Source organism: Carlito syrichta, unplaced genomic scaffold (assembly GCF_000164805.1).
Source record: "Carlito syrichta isolate Samal-C Ts95f unplaced genomic scaffold, Tarsius_syrichta-2.0.1 Scaffold63326, whole genome shotgun sequence".
Lineage (NCBI taxonomy): Eukaryota > Metazoa > Chordata > Mammalia > Primates > Tarsiidae > Carlito > Carlito syrichta.
Window position 1 is genome coordinate 151,075 of NW_007007422.1, and position 23,132 is coordinate 174,206.

The window sequence follows — 23,132 nt, forward strand, 5'->3', positions numbered from 1 at the left end:
TCTATTTCCTTTGGGCAAAAAAGGCTGCCTAGAGAGGTGTCCTCCTGGTGAGTCAGCAAGCCTGGAAAGGTATTGAATTTGTTTATAAGTTCAAGTCTGAGTTACTACCTCACAGAAAAACCAAAGCATTTTTAAAAATAAAGAGGGGAAGAAAATACTCCCTAGCCCTCTCAGGTATCTAGGACACATCTAAGGACTTGGGAATCTGCTGCTTATTCTATTGTAACCATGAAGTATAAGCACTCTAGCACCCAGAACCCAAGTTGGACAATCATGACTTTTTGCCCAACCATGGAAGAATTTACAGATTTCAACAAATATGTTGCTTACATGGAATCCCAAGGTGCACATCGAGCGGGCCTAGCCAAGGTCATTCCACCAAAGGAATGGAAAGCCAGAGAGACTTATGATGATATCGATGACATCTTAGTAGTCACTCCCCTCCAACAGGTGGCCTATGGGCGGGCAGGTGTGTTTACTCAATACCATAAAAAGAAAAAAACCATGACCGTGGGGAAGTATCGATGCTTGGCAAACAGTAAAAAATATCAGACTCCATCACACCTGAATTTTGAAGATTTGGAGAGAAAATACTGGAAGAACCGCCCCTATGATTCACCAATTTATGGAGCTGACATCAATGGTTCCTTATTTGATGAAAACACTAAACAGTGGAACCTTGGACACCTAGGAACAATTTTGGACTTGCTGGAGCAGGAATGTGGAACTGTCATCGAGGGTGTCAACACACCCTACCTGTACTTTGGCATGTGGGAGACCACCTTTGCTTGGCACACGGAGGACATGGACCTTTACAGCATCAACTACCTGCACTTTGGGGAGCCCAAAACTTGGTATGCAGTGCCCCCAGAACACGGTCAGCGCCTGGAGCGCCTGGCCAGGGAGCTTTTCCCGGGCATTTCCCGGGGCTGTGAGGCCTTCCTGAGGCACAAGGTGGCCCTCATCTCGCCCACTGTCCTCAAGAAGAATGGGATTCCCTTCAGTTGCATGACTCAGGAGGCCGGAGAGTTCATGGTGACATTTCCCTATGGCTACCACGCTGGTTTCAACCATGGCTTCAACTGTGCGGAGGCCATCAATTTCGCGACCGCACGATGGATTGATTATGGCAAAGTGGCCTCGCAGTGTAGCTGCGGGGAGGCCAGAGTGACCTTTTCCATGGATGTGTTTGTGCGCATCCTGCAACCTGAGCGGTATGAGCTGTGGAAACGTGGGCAGGACCAGGCGACTGTGGACCCCAGGGATGCCAGGGCACTGGCCCGTCAGGAACTGAGCACCTGGAGAGAAGTTCAGACTCTCCAGAGAGCAATGCTAGACCTGAGGCGTCTCCCCACACTCACAGGCTGGTGTCCCCCGCAGTCTGTGTCAGCTGTCCGTAGGACCCACCATAGAGCTTTGGTGCTCCCAGGACACCATCATCTCCTGGAGAATTGCAATGCTGATACTGTGCCTGTAGCTACCACCCATAGCTTTCCTGATTACAGATTGACACAGTCACTGACCCTGGGTTCATCAGCCCGGGTTCCTCTCCCCTCCACTGGCAAACATGGTTGTGGCCGTGTTGGTGGCCGTGGTCATGGTCGTCATCCTCGAAAACTGGGGACTCAGGAGACAAATGTCTGGGCTGCAACCAAGAGATGCCTTTTGGTGGGGACTGGGAGGACAGCCATGGGCTCTAAGCCCCAGTCTCTGCCTGTGGATGGAACATTAGACAAGCCTTGTCCTCTGAGCCCTGGGCTCCAGCATCCTCCCAAGGCTTCTGGCTGCTGCTGTCCCCCTGATCTTCAATTCTTGGGGCCCCCATTGGATCCTGACAATCCGATGCACCCTGGGCCATGCCTGCTATCCCTGGAGAGAATTACACTAAATCTCCCTGACATTGATCCCCTGATTCCTTCCAAAGTCACTGTGCCTTTGAAAAAATTCTCCAGGGTTGCTGCTTGGGAGTACACTGACCCAGGGAACCTGGCCCAGTATGTAAGGATGGACCATTCCTATGCTTCTATGATGCCATATGAAGCTGAAGTGGCCAGACCTCTTTGTGCTCTGACTGAAAGAAAGAAAGAAAGAAAGAAAGAAAGAAAGAAAGAAAGAAAGAAAGAAAGAAAGAAAGAAAGAAACTGTGACTGTGACCCCCTGAGGCTAAACCTAGATGGAGCTGCACCTCTGAATTTGGAGATATTTGCCTCCAATGAATGGTCTTAATACTCAAGTCAGGGCTATTGAATATATTGCCAAATGTGATTGTGACTGATCTCAGCCCCAGGAATCACAGAAGGCCCCAGGTGAACACAATCTTCTCTTAGGCTTGTCCCCAGTGAAGATTCTTTACCTCCAAGAACTGACACATTTCCAAGGTTGTCAGATGCTGTCTTCTACTATGACAATCAGGGCTCCCAATGGTCACAGAAATGGACCTACCCACCCCATAGGCTGTCATAGGATACTGTGGTTCCTCTCAGGACCTCTCGTCTCACTCTTGATCACTGATGTGCCTTTGGCCTTTACCATGGCCTAGATTCCATGGAAAGTGCTTCTTTCTTTCTTTCTTTCTTTCTTTCTTTCTTTCTTTCTTTCTTTCTTTCTTTCTTTCTTTCTTTCTTTCTTTCTTTCTGTCTTTCTTTCTTTCTTTCTTTCTTTCTTTCTTTCTTTCTTTCTTTCTTTCTTTCTTTCTTTCTGTCTTTCTTTCTTTCTTTCTGTCTTTCTTTCTTTCTTTTTCTCCATCGCCCAGGTTCACAGCCAGCCACCCCAGCATCGACCTGCTGGGCTCAGGTGATCCTTCCACCTCACGCTTCCAAGTAGCCGGAACTATAGGCATGCGCCACCATGCCCGGCTAATTTTAAATTTATTGTAGAGATGAGCTCCTGCCAAGTTGCCTGGGCTGGTCTCGAACCCACAGGCTCAGGCAATCCACTCACCTCAGCCTCCTAAAGTGCTGGGATTACAGGCTGAGCCACCGAGCCCAGCCAAGGAAGTGCTTGTTTCTGCGATGGTATGTCTCTAGTCTCCACAATAATTTGGGCCAACATTGGGTGATGCTGAGAATCTGATTGAACCCCTGTGTCATCCCCAAGTTGCACCTGGACCTCTGAGCTTCTACTAGACATTACTACAGCTCCAGTGAGGTCGAGGTTTCCACACAATGCTTCAAGAGCAACATGCCTTGCCTCCCAGGCCACCACCAACCACTGCTCATGCAGAAACTAGGCCTTTTGACCAATAGAGTCTGTCAGTCAGTTTTGGCCTCAGATATTTTGTAACTAATAAATGTTTGTTAAATTTGCTGTCTCTAGTGTATATCTGCAAATAAAGGAATATCTTTAACACTTTTTAAATGCCAGAATTATTATAAAAGATATACAAAAAAATGCTTTAGAAAAATGATTAAATAAAAGAATGGACAAAAAGATACCAATCAAAATACAAATAAAAAGAAAACAGGAGTCACTGATCTTAGCATCAGACCAACTATAATTGAGACCAAAAGTACACAGAAGGGCTCTTTACAATACTGAAGGCTAACTTTCACAATAAAAATACAACAGTCACAAATATTTACATAAGTTTGATTAAACATAAATTATAGTAGATAAAAGACAAGTTGAAAAAAACACATTAAACATAGGAAAATTTGCCAGGTGCAGTGACTCATGCTTATAATCCCTGCACTTTGGTAGGCTGGGGTGAGAGGGTTTTCTTGAGTCTAGGTGTTTAAGACCAGCATGGGCAATATAGTAAGTCCTGGTCTCTACAAAAAAAATTAAAAATTAGCTGGGTGTAGTGGCACATGCCTGCAGTCCTAGCTACTTGGGATGCTGAGGTGGGAGAATTGCTTGAGCCCAGGAGTTTGAGGTTGTGGTGAGCCATGATCATGCCACTGTACTTGTCTGGGTCACAGAGTGAGAACCTGACTCAAAAAAAAAAAAAAAAGTAGGGAAGATTCAAGTTACCTTACTTAGTCCAAGATCGAAAAAAACGGACAAACATAAGGATATGGAAAACTTAAGGGACACTTACTTTATTATTACTACAAGGCAAGAAGTGGTTACCATTTCAGACTACTGGAGTATGTACGGGGTTTTAAAAAATATTTTAAAATATTTTAAAAATATTTTCATGTTCAGGTCTTAAAAAATATTTCTACTCCAAATAATTTTCTTTAGTGAGATGATAACAAACTGAGGCTTACTAGCAATAATAAAGAACAATTTGGAGTCTATGATCTGGTGATAATGAGATTATATTGGGACTGATAGAAATTATTCTTTTGATCATATCTATCTTCACTAATATTTTTGTCTGAATTATCAGCTTTAAAAATCCTATCTCCTATGTGTAGAAACCACTGACTCCAGGATCAGATTCTTGAATTAATTGGCAAGGTGAGGATATTTTAAACCTTATTTGCTTAAAGTGTTCAAGTTAGAATTGGTGGTGGTCTGTGACAGATGCCTCCCATGTTTTGTGGTTATTGTAGTTAGTAGTTACATTTTGTATGATAGTGTTTTCATATATATCTCAAGCAACTTCAGCTATATCCAGAATAGACCCTGGGACTTAAGAGTTTGGTTATTAGTTAAAAACTGTGGCATCCTGTGGGCTGTGGCATCTAGAATCTAAATTCTACAATAACAACATTTCTATTTTAAAAAATATTTTATTTTAAAGATGTGGGGTACAATTCAGGATTAAGTATACAAGTGACATTATACAGGTAATAATGACATTTCTTTTGGTCATGAAAAAGTTTAGATATTTTACAAATAGAAAACGCCATGAAATCCAAAGACACACACAAAGCAGTACTGTCTGAGAAATGGAAAATCAGGATGTCTATATGGCACTGTAGTAGCTATTTCTGTCCAGCAGGGGACAAAGGGAGGGGAGGTATTTACTAAATAGTGGCCAAAAAAAAAAGGCAAGCAATCCCCTGGAGGTGGAGGAGCATTGCCAATTTTGGGAGGAAAATAGGTATTCGACCCAGGTATAGCTGGAGTTTGAAGATTTGGAGCAAAAGTATTTATAGAACATCTTATATATATATAAAAGAACATCTTATACATGCTACCAACATGTGGAATTAAAATCAGCGGCTCCTTAAATGTTGAAAACTTTGAAACCTGGGAAAAGTTTTGTACCTGTTGGAGCAGAAATGTGGAATATTCTTCGAAAGTGTCAACACATGCTGTCTGTACTTTAGCATGTGAAAGACCATCTTTACTTGGCATGCAGAGGACATGGACCCATGCAGAAGTGTAACATGACCTGTTTACATTTTATTAGCACCATGGTGTAACCAACTGAACTAGCCAACTGACCTAATAATCACACTGTTTTATGTTTTAGAAAGATTGCCATGAGGGCTGAGTGCAGAATGGATTGTATGTGGTCAAGAGTCAAAGGTGTGAGTTTCTTGCAATAATCCAGACAAAAAAGACAACAATTGCTTAGACTAAGGTAGTGGCATTGGAAATGGACATAAATGGACATATTCAGGAAATATATTGGTCTTAGATCCAACAAGATATGTAATATATTAGAAATAGGGGGATAATGAAAGAGCAGAATTAAAAATTTTTCACTTATTGGCTTGGAATGCTACGTGGATGAGGGTCCATTATCTCCTCCTGGGGGAGGGAGAAATTGAGGAAGGAAAATAAAGAGTTTCTAGAACTTTCAGAACAATGTTAAATAATTTGCTGGATAGCAAGAAGCTTTATTTTATTACTAACATAAAGAAGAAAGCATTAAGTGTTTCCTCATTAGATGTGATAGTGACTGTTAATTTTTTTTTAAGAGTAGAAAATATAGTTTATTTAAAAGGTAAAATAGAGAGAGAGTGAGAAAGAAAGAGGAAATTCACCTCCCCAAGACAGGGAAGGGGGCCAAAGTCAGGAAGCATGGCAAAAGTCATAGCTCAAAGAGCACATGGCCACACCAGAGTCTAGTAAGGCAATGGCCGACTGTTAGGTTTTTTTTGTCAGAGTCTCATTCTGTCTCCCAGTCTGGAGAGTGCAGTGGCACGCTCACAACCACCACAACCTCAACCTGCTGGGCTCAGGTGATCCTTCTGCTTCAGCCTTCTAAGTAGCTGGAACCACGAGTGTGCGCTACTACACCTGGTTAATTTTTTTGATTTATCGTAGACACGAGGATTCATCAAATTGTCCAGGCTGGTCACAAACCCCTGGGCTCAGGCAATCCTCTTGTCTCCACCTCCCAAAGTGCTGGGATTACAGGTGTGAGCCATCACACCTGACTGTGACTGTTGGTTTGATATACAGATTATTTTTCATGTTTTGTTATAGAAAATCTATATCTAGATTTTAAGATACTTTTTCCAAATCAAGAATACCTGTTTAATATTAACCATTGCCATTTTAATGTATTCTGAGAAATTTGCACTTCCTTATTGATCTCAGCCTAATTTCTTAATTTTGAGCTTCAAAAATTTATACTAAAATGTACATACAGAAAAGTGTGGCACAGTGTGTACTTATAAAGCAAACACCTTGTATTGCTTTAAAAAAATACCATATAGCCGGGCTCGGTGGCTCAGGCTGTAATCCCGCGCCTTGGGAGGCTGAGGTGAGTGGATTGCCTGAGCCCGCGGGTTCGAGACCCGCCCGGGCAACTTGGTGAGACCTCATCTCTACAATAAATAAAAAAAATTAGCCGGGTGTGGTAGCGCTTGCCTGTAGTTCCAGCTACTTGTAAGGCTGAGGCGGAAGGATCACAGGAGCCCAGCAGGTCAAGGCTGCAGTGGCCGGGAGTGGCCACTGCACTCCAGTCTGGGCGACAGAATGAGACTCCGGCTCAAAAAAAAACAAACAAACCATATGAACTGCATATCTCCCTATTCATCCATTTCCAATTATAACTTACATTCTTGCCTTTAAAATTACCAATTTCTAGCCCAGCATGGTGGCTCATGCCTAAATCCCAGCACTTTGGGAGGGTGAGGCTGGAGGATCGCTTGAACCCAGAAGTTCAAGACCAGCTGGGGCAGCATAGTGAAAGCTCGTCTCTACAAAAAAATACAAATATATATATACACACACACACACACACACACACACACACACACACACACACATATATATAAGTTGGGCATATTGGTACTCATCAGTAGTCCCAGCTACTTGGGAGGCTGAGGCAGGAGGATTGCTTTAGTCTAGAAGGTTGAGGCCACAGTGAATTATGATCATGCCACTGTACTCTGACCTGGGTGACACAGTGAGACTCTGTCTCTAAAAAAAAACCAACAAAAAACCACATTTTCTTGAATTTTAAAAGTTTTATCATCTCTAATTGCATTTCTAAAAATATTGCTTTTAGTTTTGTTTTGGAGTTTTATATAAATAAAATCATGTTGTGAGCTTAGGTGGGCTCCCATGAGACCTGTGGCAGGCCACACGTTTACATTCTGAATGTAGACTTCCTAAGGCTAAGGTGGGGGAACTGGTGGTAAGTTTCTCATTTGGCAGCTGTGGCAGTAATGTGTGTACTTATTTTTTTGCCCAATATTATAAGATTCTTTGTATTGTTACATGTAGCTGAAGTTTATATTTGCTACTGCATAGTATTTTACTTATGCGTATGTCATGATGGAGTTTCTACTGATGGACATCTGGATTGTTTCCATTTGTGCTATTTTGAGCAGTAAAAAGGAACTCTTCCTGTGAATTGTTCTGCACTGTATACTTACTAAATTTACAGTGGTTTCCAAACTTCAGCTGAATTTAATATTATTTACTTTTATTTATTATTATTATCATTATTATTATTATTTGAGTTGGCCTCTCACTCTGTTACTCCCAGAGTGCAGTGGCATGATCATGGCTCACTGTAGCCTCAAACTCCTGGGTTCAAGTGATCCCCCTGCCTCAGCCTTCCAGATAGCTGGGACTACAGGCATGTGCCACCAAGCCTGGCTGATTTTTTTATTTTTTTTGTAGAGACAAGGTCTCGTTATGATGCCTAGGCTGGTCTTGAACTTCTGGGCTCAGGTGATCCTCCTGCTTTGGACACCCAAATTGCTGAGATCATAGGCGTGAGCCACTTATCCTCATTTTTTAGAAAAGGAAACCGGGACACAGAGAGGTTAAACAATTTGCTTACGATCACAGCCAGTAAGGAAAGCTAGGATACCTAGGTAGTCTGGTTCCAGATCCCAAGCTCATAACCATGACACTCTTCTTCCTATAGATATGGAAAACCAAATAAAAGTTTCAGAAAAATTATTCTAGATATTTGTCTGCATGAAAGGATTGAAAGTCATTTCTTCCTGAATTGTATCCCACATCTTTAAAATACATTTAAAAAAAAAAAGAAAGAAAGTCATTTCTGCCTGGCATAATCCTCTAACATATGGGCAAACACTCAAAAGACAGTTGAACATCCCAGAAGTGCTTGGTAGCTCTATGGGCCAGGTATCTTTTAGTGTAGACGAGTGGTGTGGGGGAGGGGAGAGAAGAGTGTGTGTGTCGACACATTTGTGCTTCTTCTGTGATATCTGAAGTTGTCTAATATTACTTTTTCCCACTTTTTTAATGTGGTAGAAAACATACAATTTACCTTTTTTTTCCTTTGTTGCTAGTACTTTTGTGTTCTATCTAAAAAACCATTGCCTAATCCCCAAGGTCACTAAGAATTACCTCTGTTTTCTTTTAAGAGTTTTATACTTTTAGCTCTTACATTTAGGTCTTTGATTCATTTTGAGTTTATTTTTGTATATGGTTGTAGTAGGAGTTCAGACTCATTCTTTTGCATGTAGATATCTAGTTGTCCCAGTAAATATTTACTGAAACAAACAGAATTGAATATAAGAAGACTAAACAAGCCCAACTCTGAGGTTCTGGTTTGAATAGAATATAATCAATAAAAATGACTTCTAAGTCAACACAAAACATTTTCTTTTCTTTTATAAAATAAGGAGTAACAATTGGAAGTAGGATAATAATGATAAAATAAGGTGTCTGCTTTAAATTTCTGGAGTTCCTAAATCAGCATCCAAACTGTATTTCCTTACATTCTGAAAAGAAAATATAGTTCAGATACACAGGGTCATATGGAGGTATAAATATCTTTAGTTAGACAGTACTAGTTGAGTTCTCTGTAAGCTTTGATCTACTCCAGGTACATGCAATTCTTCCTAAAATATGGGGGAGAAAAGACCTTACCTGAGGCTTCTGTAGGATTTGTCTTCCTTGCATCTTTTTTTGTTTACCTGACATTTGGTTTCTGCTCCTTTGTTACAGAAAAGAAGAGGAAAGGCTCAACCAAGGAAAAAAGGTCTCTGTTTATTTAGAAGACACAGACTGACATTTTTAGACGTTAAGTTCCCCAAATAAGTTGATTTCTTTCCTCAGCTTTCTGACCTGTGTAGCCCATCTCTCATGTGGAGCTCCCAGATTACTTTATAAGGTTGTTAGGTGTTTCCTGTATGAAATTAGAGGAGCTGGGTCAGGGAGATAAAAGTTTTAGTCTTAGGGATGGCTCCCCTTTTGAGTGTATTTTGTGCGAAGAATTAAGAAGGTAGACTCTACGGCAGTTATTTGATTTTTCTTTTTTGCGGGGAGAGATACTGTAATTAAAGCTGAGAGAATTCTAAGGTTATTTGTGGTTGGGGGTTATTTTTATCAGCACTAATAATAATAGTAAATGTTCAACATGTAAATAAATCTTTTTTTGAATTGGAGTCTCACTCTGTGGCTCAGGCTGGAGTGCAGTGGCATACTCATGGCAACCCCAGTGTTGACCTGCTGGGCTCAGGTGATCCTTCCAACTCAACCTTCCAAGTAGCCAGAACTACAGGCCCAGCTATTTTTTTTTTTTTAAATTTATTGCCGAGATGAGGTCTTGCCAAGTTACCCGGGTTGGTCTCAAACCCGCGGGTTCAGGCAATCCACTTGCCTCAGCCTCCCAAATTGCTGGGATTACAGGCTGAGCCACCAAGCCGGGCCTAGAAATTTACCATTTCAGCCATTTAAAGTGTTAAGTATATTCACATTATTGTGAAAGAGATCTCAAGAGCTTTTTCATCCTGCCAATCTGCATCTCGAAACCCATTAAACAACTGATGCTACTTTTAAATACCACTCAAAGTTTAGCTTGTTAGAAAGAAGACAGCTCTGTCCACACTTTCAGGTAAGCATGGCTCAATCTCCTGCTGCTTCTACATCAGCAACTCTCTTGACTTGGTAAACCACTTAGTGCCTCCCATCTGTGGGCTGAGCCAGGCAGGCTTTCTTTGGTTTGGTCATCATTAGAAAAACAGATCAGGCATTCTAACCCAAATCGGTGCCCCTCCTCAGCTTCCTCACGGTTCCTGGTAATCCAAATTGGATTAACTTCCTCATTATTTATCAATTTCTTATAAATTCTAGAGAATCCATAGAGAAGAGAGCCTAAGAAGTAGCTTCAGGACATTAGAAATTAATTATTATTCTTGTTTGTAACACAATTTTCAACAAATCTATTAATTATGATTTTACACCATTCCCTGTCTTTCCAGAGCTTCTTTTGGATTAGCCTAGGTTATCCTTCTCCATACCATAACACATAGTACCTCCCTTATTAGAGCATTGCTCACACTGTATTGTAACCGCTTTTCAGTCTGTCTTCCCTACTCCAAGTTGTGTGATGCAAAGGTCTGTGTCAGTCTCGCACTGTATTGGAGCTGGATCTAGCATGAACTCAATGTTACAGAATTCACGGGCTGCATGAAGGTCCCCTGCATTGCCCTTCCCTGGTCTAAGGCAGAGCAGCTTGCAAAGGATCAGTTAACTTCTGTCTTCTCTTCTGGTGGCCGACATGGCACTGAGAGGTGCTGGCATGAATGCCGTGGGAACAGGAATCAGGCTAAGCTTTGATTCCCCTGAAAATACCCAGCATCTAGCACCATTGCTGGATCAAGGTAGACATTCTAAAAACATTCTGAGAATGAATGGATTAGAGCAATAAGAACTCAAATAAAGTTTCATAGAAGAGGATTTTTTTTTCTTTGCTTCATCTACTCACTGTATTGGATGATCACTGTATAGCAGGTACTATGACTATGACTAAGGGGAAAGGTAGCAATTATGAACTGGGCTTAGTAGGCACCATTAGAAGGCAGAGGGCAAGAGGAGGTGAAGTTGAGGGCATGCCTGTCAGGAAGGTGGGTGTTTGGGAAAGTGATGATTAGTCAGATTTTTAAAAAAAGGCGGGGAGCACAACGATACCTTATCTCAAACCGGGCAACGTGGGGACCAGAGAGAGGCCCAAACCTTGCCTGTATGATGACCACTTGTATACCTAATCCTGAATTGTACCCCACATCTTTTTTCTTTTTGAGTTAGAGTCTCACTCCGTCACGTGGCATGCTCATGGCCACCCCAGTGTCAACCTGCTGGGCTCAGGCGATCCTTCTGCCTCAGTTTTCCAAGTAGCCAGAACTATAGGTGAGTGCTACCACGCCCAGCTAATTTTTTTGATTTCTTGTAGAGATGAGATCTCTCCAAGGAACCCAGGCTGTTCTTGAAGCCGTGGGTTCAGGCAATCCCCTCACCTTGGCCTCCCAAAGTGCTGGGATTACAGGCTTGAGCCACTGTGCCTGGCCTGTACCCCACATTTTTAAAAGAAAAAAAAAAGGCTAGATGAAAGTGGTGAAGGAATGGGAATGGGTGGCAAGAATTCCAGACCAACAGAAGTAGTTTATGATGCAAAGATTCAAGGACAAGGGAGAGCACTGCATGTTCTAGAAATTGCAAGAAGCTGAATGCTGTTTAGAGCTTGGGGTGAAGTAGGAGTGGTGACAGAGGAGGCCCTAGAGGGAGGTGCTGTTTCCCTGGGGTCATGGGAGTCAGCTAGGGAGTCAGGCTGCATGCTGAGGTGAATGGAGAGTGACTAAAGGGCTGCAAAGGCATGGTGACATCGTCGAATTTATGTCAGCAAGTGACCCCAGCTGAAGAGTGGATTGAAAGGGATGACAGGATCAAAATTGGGCATGAGGGTTGAGGATAGCTTGGTTGAAGGTGTGATAGTGAAATGCAATTATCCACTGATCTAGGGGAAGAAGTTTCTAGCTGGGCTTATATTTTCAAACAACTTGGGACAACCAACCACAGGAGTGCACATCAAACATCATTTTATTCCACATCATCCATTACTTTTTCTTTTCTGGCCTTTGCTGAAGGCTATTGACCGATGCTAGGATTGGCTGAGTGTGAGTGCAGAGACCTGACAGGATCTGGTTTGAAAGCTTCTTTCCCGTGAGAGGGTCAGTGAAGAAGAAAAGGGACTAGAGGTGACCAAATGGAGCAATAGTGGTAAATTATGGCACACACAGAAGTGTCTAACAACAGTTTTCCCCTGGAATGAACAGTTAGAAAATACTTTATATCGATCAAAGCACCCTGTTGTTTGTTCCAGAATCTTTAGGTGAGGACATTTGTACTTTGCAAAAGTAAGTTCAATGTAATTTTATCTTTAAAGGCAAGTACATAAAAATAACCTCTATTGTCTTGTTCCATAAGTCAAGGAAAATAAAGTACACAAAATCATCCTGGCTATGAGATTGCAAATGTTCAGTATATGTGTGTGTCAGTCACTCACAGAGGGCTGGCAGAAAACTAGAATCTGCCACAGGGGTGGGGAGAAGTGGCAGCCATATTTATACTTATCAAAGGTAGGGGGTCAGGGAATCAAGAAATTTTGAGAAACTGAATTAAAGTCCTGTAAATACTTCAATCACAAAGGTCAATAATTTATTGTCATATTTTCTGCATTTGTTAAAATACAACATCATCACCATATTTGACATCTAATCACTCCAGACTCTGTGATAGCCACTGGGATCCAGAGGCTAAGGAGATACCAATCATCCTTGTCCCAAGGAGTACATGATTTAGTAGAGAAGACAGACACAGGAATCATTAATATCCTAACATGATAAGTACCTTGTTTAAATGGCACAGAGAAGAGAGGGATTGATTTCTAATTGTTCAATTGTATTTATATAGTTCTTTGTGGTTGACTTGTTTAAATGGCACAGAGAAGAGAGGGATTGATTTCTAATTGTTCAATTGTATTTATATAGTTCTTTGTGGTTGACAACATAAGTTGACATTGAGGAACATATATCATTAATCTTATAAAAAATCCTACAAGACTTAATTCTCCCAGCATCCCAGGAGAGGCATCATCTGTGTAAAATGATTTGACTGAAGCCAACAAAGATGAGAAGACTTGACTGAGATAATCGTATCAGATGGCCAGGGTCATCACCCAGATCAAAGGGGGTTTCAGTTCTAGCATCTTCTGTGGACATCACCCTAAATGTGTCTTCTTTTTTTAAAAATTAAGATAGAAATTTAGGTGATGTTTCTAGGACCAAAACCAGTCAATATTTTCAGGCATTAAACCCTATAAGAAATTTGTTCTTAAGTTCCAGAATGTGTTCTCTTGAAAATATGTCTCCTACTCTTTAACATCTCATTTTGCAGTTGGTATGACTTAGAAGAAAGGCCAAGCTAGGGAAATCAGAGAAATCTGGTTGAAATCTGGTTCAGTACTCACTGGCTGTGCAAACCTCAACAGGCTCTGGTCCTCCATTTCTTGAGCGGCACACTGAGGAAATAGATGACATGGTAAGATGTAAGTAAAGGCCCTGGTCCTGAGTTGCTGCTCTGATCCCATCTCTGCCACTACCATCCTAGTCCAAGTTACCATCTCTCAGCTGGAATGGTGCAACTGTAGTTTTCTTTTCTTTTCATTCGTTCTTCAATCTACCAATTTCTGCCCAGGAAGCTAAAGGAATGTGTCACTACCCTTAAAAGATCGACATCCTCCACATGATTTATAATTCTTTCCAAACTCCAGATCATGAGTCATGTCCGGGTCGTAGCAACAATTTCGTGGGTTCGCAGCAATGACTTGTTTTTTAAAAAGTGAATTAAAGTAAAACAACAGAAATATGAAGATATAGTGACAATCATAAACATAAGGATTATTTAATGAAACTTTTTTTATTGTGAGTCTTGTCAAAAGAATGTTTGAAAGCCTCCGGCATATCATGTTTTGACGCCGCGCGCGGCGCCTGGGTTCCCACTGTCCCTCCCCGCCCCGCCCGCACAGCACCACCATGGACCCCGCGCTCGGGGGCGGGGAGGGGCGCGGGGCAGCTCCTCGCCCTAGCCGGCTGCGGGCAGTCCGGCTCACGAGCCAGGAGGAAGCCAGGCCGGCTTTAGTGATACGAGCTCTTCCATGCCGAGACTCCCGCCCACGGGGCTGGCGGTGGATTCCCACGTGAAGACCCGCAGCGCTGCCAGGGCGCCGGGCGCTTCGCCACCGGGTCCAGCGCCCGCCACCGCGTCCTCTTGTCCTCCGCCTTCCGCGCCGCGCGCCCCCTGGCTGGTGGAGTGCAGGTGGGCGAGGTGGCTCCCGGGTCCGGTGGAGCGGCGGGGGCAGAGCACTGGGCGGCCACCGCGAGGGGCAGGGCCGGGAAGGCCGGTCCCCACGCCTCCCGTGCCGTGGGCCAAGAAACCGGGGTTCGGATCCATCCCACTGCGTCCTCGGAGTTGCAGCCGGTCGAAGCTACCATAAGAGCTCGCGACCTTCGAGCCTTCACTTCACTCCACTGCGAGGTTCGCTGCGAGAACCACCCCCTGATGCCTACATTTTGGCGCTGCCATCTGCAGTGTCTGGCTCGTTTCCGGAGTGCTGAGGAGCATGCGCGACAGAGACGTGGACGGTTCAGATCCGCGGACGATTCGCTCACAGACTTGGGCGCGTGTCTTTGCCGTGGCATTTATTGGCGAATGGGTAGGTGAGCATTTTCATCTCCATTTTATAGGCGAGGAGATGAAGGCTCAGAGAGTTTTGGAAGACCATCCAGCTGGTTAGATAGGGCAGGTCTTTTAGGGTCTAGAAATTCACTGCCCTTTCTACTGGGGAAAGCCTCTCTTCTGCAGCACCCACCCTAGCCTGGAAATCTTTCCCTCTACTGCACACGACATTGAGTAAATTCGGTCTGAAGTTGGGGTGAGTTAGAACAATAAAATAAACGTATAGATGGTTAGAAATGAAACGGGATGGTTGCAAATAGTAGGGAAACGTTGACTACCTTCAACTGATGGGAAGGACAAACCATTTTTTCCTGACTCTTCGTGTCTATGTTATCAAACCACTTGAAAATCATGTCACCTCTCCTGGTGCTGTGTCCCACCTGATTACGGTGACCAAACACTCTTAGAGGCCCCCCAGAGGCCAAGGTGAACAACCTGACTCATCTCTGCTCAGTCGGCCTCCTCTTCGGAACACCCTGCCAGGCTCCCCTTTGACCTTTCACCAATCTCTCAAATCTGCGGCTTCTGGGGAGGAGCTGACCCACAGCCCTCCCTTTGCTGATGGCCACAGCTGCCCAGGACTACACCACTGAACAGGAGGCTGGGTTTCAGAAGCTTCATTCACAGCCCGTGGTTTGGTGATCGCGTTCAGATGCTTCCAGCTCTGAGATCTCGGCCAGTTCTCGCTGCCAGGGCGTCGAGCGCTTCGCCATCCGATCTAGGGCCAGCATCCTCGTGTCCTCCATGTTCTGGCTCCTGGGCCCGGTGGGGCAGCGGGGACTGGGACTGGGCTTGCCTCCAAGGGGCGCTTCGCAGCAACCTGTGTCTATTTTCCCAATCTCCACATCCTCCCGCCTATTTCACCTGTTGATATCAGGCCCTATGAGATCAGGCATGTGAACAAGATGTAAATTATACATATTTAAGACATTTTAAATCTAAAATGAATTTTCCCCCAGCTGCACGCCTAGAGCTGGCAGTATGTTCCCACACCTCATTTTGCATTGCGATTGTGTGCCTGTGAAGAAAACAAGTGACCTGGTTCTTTCTTCTTGAGGATCTCATGGATAACTCAGGGAGATAGCACATCCATGTGAAGAAGTCATGGAAATGTCTGCTACACAAATTTCCATTAAATTCAGAACACATTTAGTAATTATCTGCTGTATGCCAGACATTTGGGATACCAAGGGAACTGAGTGGAGCTATGGAACGCAAGGGCTTCTTGGTCTGGAGGTGGAATTTGCTGGGTGAAGAGGTGGCATAGCATTTGGTTAGAGCCATGCTGTGTGGGTTCAAATCTCAGCTCCTCCACTGACTAGCTGTAAACTTGGGCAGGTTAACTTGGAGATAATAGCATAGGGTGGTTGTGAGGATTCAATGAGTTATTGTAAATATATATATATATATATATATATATATATATATATATTTCTCAGAAACACAAAGGGCACTTATTCATTACGAGGGGGTGTGAGGGCCAGTTAAAAGCCCAAATGTCACCTTCATGCAGTCTACTTATGTAGTTAATCCTCACTTGTCCCTCACATTCCTATAATAAATTAAAATGAAAAAATAAAGTTCTCAGAGAGGTGTCTGACACATAAATACTAGCTGTTGATATAAGCAAAAAGCTATAATTGAATAAAGGTGAAGTCCTATTAGATTTAATCTGTCTTTGAGGTGATAGGGGATAACCTTAGGGTCAGGATGAATTTGTGCTGTGCCTGGAAAGGTAAGGCAGAGTTCAGAAGGATGACAGGAAGGAGGAGGACATTTTAAGCAGTGGGAACATTATGAATGAGAAATACATGGCAGTTCCAGGGATTAGAGTGTGGAGAGTGATTGGAACAGGAAAACTAATACAAGTGAGACCTGGATTCTGGTTTAGTGCAGACCTATTAGCTTCTTGACTACTTTCTTATATAATGGAAGGATTTTTAGATAAGATACCAGTGATACCTTTCCAAAATACATTGCCAATCCATGCCAGAAGCTAATATACTATAAGGCCTATCATTTTATAAGCATGAATCCTGGAAGGAACTGACCTTATATTCAGTAATACTAGTATATTTATTTAATCTTACAAAAATGCTGTGAGGGAGATTGTATCCTCTTCATTATAGAGATGAGAAAACTGACTCAGAGAGGTTAATCGAAGTGCCTGAGGTCACACAGCTTATTTTTAAACTCATGCCTGACTGCTCTCAGTCCAGGGCTCTTCTGAGACACCATGGAGAATTTTTGAGCCCATAGTGGATCCACTGCATTAATGATCTCAGGACTTTAATTCTCATCGTTTATATGAGAATCCTAATTTCTATCCCCAACAGTTGTAAGACAGATGGGAGTACATATTTGACTGCAAAAATGTTGTTGAAGTGTCAGTGGCTCTGAGGTGAAGGGGATATTCTGGCTAACTATGAAGGCATTTTCCCAGAGGGCACAGCAAGGTCATATTTCAAATCTTAGTAAATGTACATGACCATTTGTCACAAGTTAGAAGCTTGATTAAGTCCTTGATCCTTTTTTTTTCTTTTTTTTTTGAGTTGGAGTCTTACTCTGTCGCCCAGGCTGGAGTACAGTGGCATGCTCACAGCCACCCCAGCATTGACCTGCTGGACTCCGGTGATCCTTCCTCCTCAGTCTTCCAAGTAGCCGGAACTACAGGCACGTGCTACCGTGCCTGGCTAATTTTTCTTTTTTTTAATTGTAGAGACGAGGTCTTGCCAAGTTGCCCAGGCTGGTCTCAAACCCGCCGGCTCAGGCAACCCACTTGCCTCGGCCTCCCAAAGTGCTGGGATGACAGCACTGAGCCACCGAGCCTGGCCTAGTTCTTGATCTTTAATTTCTATCAGTGGCTTCTTGGATATGCAAACTGAAACAGGTAGAGATACAATTTACTTGCTTCTACCTCTTTTCATTGTGTCATAGAACAGATAAATAGAAGACATCATACACTGTGAAGGAATGCAGCGAAAAGGACAATCTTGATTCTTTTACTTCTTAAGAGACAATTAAGACAGTTAAGAGACAATTCAGATTTCTTCTCTGCCACTAACAAGCTTATTCATTTGTGACTTTAAATTTTTCCAGTCTTATTTTTTGATCTGTTTGTTAAAGGTAACAACAGTGTTTACTTTATAGAGTGGTTGTAAGAAATGAACAAGGAAACAGAGGCAAGCACGTAACATGGTACCTGGAATATCTGAAGCTTTTGGTAAATATTAACGTGTATGCTTTATTAAGGTCTTACACCAATAGATTCTAGGTATGCACAAATATACACACACACGAGTGAAATTTTGGATGAAAAGGTCACACCTACAATTCTACACATCTTTCCTAAAATGTAAGACATGTATCTGTGAATCTTCTCAAATACTTGGTACATATTCCACATTCATATAATAGATGCTTAGAAAACGCACGATGAGAGATTAAATGAATGAAAGATTGAATGAATGGATGGAGGATGGATTTAGGTGATTAATAAACAAACCAAACAGGTACCAAAGATGTCTCCACCCTGTCTTTTCTGAGCAACTAAAAGGTATGTTGTCACAAAACCGTGAGCATATTCTAGTCTGTTGTGCTGGGCCTGGGTGAGACCAGGACGCACCCGACTCAAAAGAATGATTCCAAAGCCAGTCAATCACAATTTCGTCCTTACTTTGGTGCAAACAGCAAAAACAGGAGTCACACATAGTATCCTTCATTGAAATTTTCTCCTTTCCTTCTGACTTTTTCTTCGTGTTTCCATTTACTTCTCAGGTCATCCTCAGGATCAAGTTAAGGTACTTGCCCTATATTGGCAGAAGGTTTCAGGGACATTTTGTCCAGAAACACCCCAGTGGTGACAGTGGTCTACATTATTCTTTTCTGTTCAGACTTAAATTTGGACAATCCAGGAAAGGAACCATCATTTATTGATTCCTTACTATGTAGAAAGGTCATCACAATCTAATTCATCTCATTTGTGTAACAACTCTAGGCATTATGATTTGTGTTTTATAGTTTAGGAAACTGAGGTTCAGGGTGGTAAGTAACTTATCTAAGGTCACACAGCTGCTAGATGGCAAAGCCATGAAGCCATGAAGCTTATGAATGCTCAATTCTTGGCTCTTTTTCTACTCTGTCCCACTGTTTTCTCTCCAGAATCCAAACTGGCTGTCTAGATTTGTTATTTTATTTTTATTTTACTGAACTATTATTGCAGTTCTTTGGATGGTTTATGGCTTTGCTACTGATAAACCATTCTGAAAATCCCAGCTTCAGATTGCTATTTGCTCAGCTATTAGTTCATGGTGATTGGATGGAGCTTTCCTTGGGGAATAAAGATTTTATTCTTTGGGTTTCAAATTTCTCTTCCTTTTAAACTGCCAGTTCTTTTTTGTTGTTGTTGTTGAAATAATTTATTTTATTATATTTTCTAAATATGAGTATGTAAGATTTTCTTCTGATCATTGTTTTTTTTATCATTATTTTTATTATGGTTTTGTGGGATACGGTTAAGGGTTAGGTGTACAATTACGTTTCATTCAGGCACCCTGTTGATAAGAGGTATTTCCCCATCCCCAGACAGATATTTGCTACTGTTAATCCCCCCTCCATAGTTTCCCAGTACCGTCAGTCATTTTCTTATAGTATTACATTGGGTGTTCAAGGTTCATTATATGAGTGAGAACATGTGATACTCAGATCTTTGTTTCTGTGAGAGGTCGCTCAGTATTATAGACGCCAGTTCCATCCAGGTTGCCGCGAAATTCATGATTTTGTTCTTTTTTATGGCTGCGTAGTATTCTATCGTGTATATGTGCCACATTTTTTAAATCCAGTCCTCTTTTGATGGGCAGCATGGTTGTTTCCAGGTTCTTGCTATTGTGAACAACGCTGCGATAAACATACGTGTGCAGGTATCTTTTTTATAGAGTGACTTGTAAACTGCCAGTTCTAAAAGTGAAAATATGAAAAAATAAACTTTCTTACTTGCCGATAACCACTCACTTCCCCGTAATCTGGTCTTGCTCCTTGAATCAAGATGAGTATTATATTGCCTGAGTGGTTAGTTACCCTTTTCATTCCATAAAACTTGATGACTGTCATGGCAATAATTCATTGCCTGCTGATATATCTATTTGGCCATTGACAGGAAGAAGAAATAAAAAAGAAACTGACTCATAGGCTGAACCAGGGATAGAAGAATCATTTGGAGCAAAGTGCAGTGGCTCACACCTATAATCCCAGCACTTTGAGAAGCAGAGGTGAGAGAATTGCCTGAGCTCGGGGGTTCGAGACCAGCCTGGGCAACTTGGCAAGATCTTGCCTCTACAATTAAAAAAAAAAAAAAATCAGTCAAGCATGGTGGCATACGATTGTAGTTCCAGCTACTTGAAAGGCTGAGGTGGAAGGATTGCCTGAGTCCAGCAAGTTGGGGCTGTGATGGCCGTGAGAGTACCATTGCACTCCAGCTTGGGTGACAGAGTAAAACTCTAACCCAAAATAGAATCACCATTTCATATTCTAGTCACGCATTTATTGACCCAGTGTTGGACAGACGTGTGACTCAATCAAAACAGGTCGAGCTGAGGGTAGTTTGCATTTTTAATCAAAACTGAAAATATGGGTCCATTTCATTTTGCAGAATAAACAGATGGCTGAACTATATTTGAAAATATAAATTAAATTATGTTTCAGTTGACTTACACTTTAAATTTAGGGATGATGGATCTTGTTTTGATTGGCCTTCACTTGGCAGGGACACTTAGTGCTTTAGCCCTGGGCCTCTGTTGATGAATTAATTTTAGTCAACAAATATTTCTTAAACATCTATTATGTGTCAGGCACTATTCTAAGCCCTGGGAATAGAGTAGTGAACCAGACAGTCAAAAATGCCTGCTCTCATGGGGTTTAATATCTAATAGAGGAAATCGATGATAAAAACAAATAATAAAAGACATGCCTTATTAAACAGTAACAGTGCCAAGGAGAAAAAAGCAAAGAAGGAAGATAGAAAATACCAAGGATGCCGGACTAGGTGGCTCAGCCTATAATCCCAGCGCTTTGGGAAGCTGAGGTGAGTGGATTGCCTGAGCCCACGGGTTCCAGACCCACCTGGGCAACTTGGCAAGACCTTGTCTCTACAATAAATCAAAATTAGCCAGGTGTGGTAGTGCATGCCTATAGTTCCGGTTACTTGGAAGGCTGAGGTGGAAGAATCACCGGAGCCCAGCAGGGCGAGGTTGCGGTGGCCAGGAGCATGCCACTACACTCCATTCTGGGCGACAGAGTAAAACTCCAACTCAAAAAAAAAAAAAGAAAATATCAAGGAAAAGGAGAGATTTTAAAAGGAGTTTCCAGGGGAGAGATCACTGAGGAGGTGACTTTTAGGTACAGATCTGAAGGAAGTGACAATGCCAGTCATGTAAGTATCTGGGGGATGATCATTCCAGGCAGAGACAATAGTAAGTGCAAAGGCCGTGTGGCATGAACGTGCCTTATGTTTGAGGAAGAACTAAGAGGCCAGAGTGACTAGAGAAAGATACACGAGGAGAGTAGCAGGTGATGAGGTTGGAGAGGTAGAGAGGAGCATGACAAATCACGTAGGTCCTTCTGGACTATTTGTAGGAAATTTGGGTTTTACTCTGCATGAGAAGCCATCATGCAAGGTTCTGAGCGTAGGGTTTGACATGATCTGACTTACATTTTAATAGAATTATCTTGGCTGCTGCATTGAGAACAGACTTAGGGGATTAAGGAGAGAAGCAGAGACCAGTTAAGAGATTTCAGCAATCCAACAAGGGACAATGGTATCTTGGACCAAGGTGATAGCATTGTGCGTGGCAGGTTGGTGACGGTGTCATTCTGGAAATATTTTGAAGAATGAGCTAAGAGACTTTGGGGTGAGAGAAAAGAAAGAGTCTCATATGACTCCAAGGCTTTGGACTTGAACAGTCAGCAGAATGGAGTTGCCATAAGTAAGAAGAGGACACAAAAGGAGGAGCTGGTTTGGGGCCATATCAAAAACACACCCTTGCTCATAGGAGCAGGAATACAATACAGTTGAGTCTTCCTCATCTGAAATTCTTGGGACCAGAAGTGTTGCAGAGTTTGGATTTTTAAAAAAAATTTTGGAATATTTGAATTATATTTACTGGTTGAGCATCCTAAATCTGAAAATCTGAAATGTTCCCGTGAGCATTTCTTTTGAGTGTCATACCAGTGTTCAACAAGTTTCTGATTTTGGAGCATTTAAGGTTTCAGTTTTTCATATTTGGGTAGGGAAAAGATGAACTGTTGTTCAATGGGTATAGAGTTTTAATTATACTAAGTGAATACGTTCTAAAGATCTGCTGTACAATATAGTGTCTATAGTTGACAATACTGTAGTGTGTACTTCAAAATGTGTTATGAGGGTAGATCTCATGTTAAATGTCCTTAACACACACACACACACACACACACATTTTTAAAAAATTTTTTTTATTAATCAGTATTTTTTATTATGGTTTTGTGGGGTACAGTTAAGGGTTAGGTGTACAATTACATTTCATTCAGGCAACCTGTTGATAAGAGGTGTTTTCCCATTCCCCGACAGATGTTTGCTACTGTTAATCCCATCCTCCTCCCCCCCATAGTTTCCCAGTACAGTCAGTCATTTTCTTATAGTATTGCATTGGATGTTCAAGGTCCATTATATGAGTGAGAACATGTGATATTCGGATCTTTGTTTCTGTGAGAGGTCACTCAGTATTACAGACTCTAGTTCCATCCAGGTTGCAGCGAAATTCATGATTTTGTTCTTTTTTATGACTGCATAGTATTCTATCGTGTATATGTACCACATTTTTTTAATCCAGTCCTCTTTTGATGGGCAGCATGGTTGTTTCCAGGTGAAAGGTACGGGGAACAGCCAGAAGGATGTCTCCCGAGATGGCGCCAACACTAGGGAACCTAACAAAGACAACACAGGCCATAAATTCCTGCCTCTCCCGTGCGCGCGCGAAACTTAAAAACTCATGTACAAACATTATCTCCCTATAGGAATACTGCCTCATAGCTCCCTCCAATAAAGACCCTAAGATGGCTCTGGCTGGCACGGCCAGGCTCAGAGAGCACAGGCCGCCCCCTCCCAAAACTGATAAATACAGACCTCTCTCTCGCCCTCTCTCTCTCACTCCCTTTTCCCACCAGGCGGTTACAGACCTCCTTCCCTCTCCCTGTAGCCGCTGCTCTAATAAATCTCTTGGCCTCAAAGGGTACCGAGTCTCACTGGCGCC

At 42.4% G+C, this 23,132-nt stretch overlaps 1 protein-coding gene across 1 annotated transcript in view; it reads left to right on the forward strand.

Annotated features, from left to right (window-relative positions):
* The first annotated feature begins 225 nt into the window (after positions 1 to 225).
* The window catches only part of LOC103252389 (lysine-specific demethylase 4E-like), a 34,016-nt gene continuing 11,109 nt past the window's right edge, over positions 226 to 23,132 (forward strand). The window contains exons 1-4 of the mRNA XM_021708634.1: positions 226 to 2,062; positions 13,604 to 13,653; positions 14,278 to 14,827; positions 15,503 to 15,615. Of these exons, the coding sequence (XP_021564309.1) occupies positions 229 to 2,062; positions 13,604 to 13,653; positions 14,278 to 14,827; positions 15,503 to 15,615 (2,547 nt within the window). The 5' untranslated portion in view covers positions 226 to 228. The remainder of the gene's footprint in view (positions 2,063 to 13,603; positions 13,654 to 14,277; positions 14,828 to 15,502; positions 15,616 to 23,132) is intronic.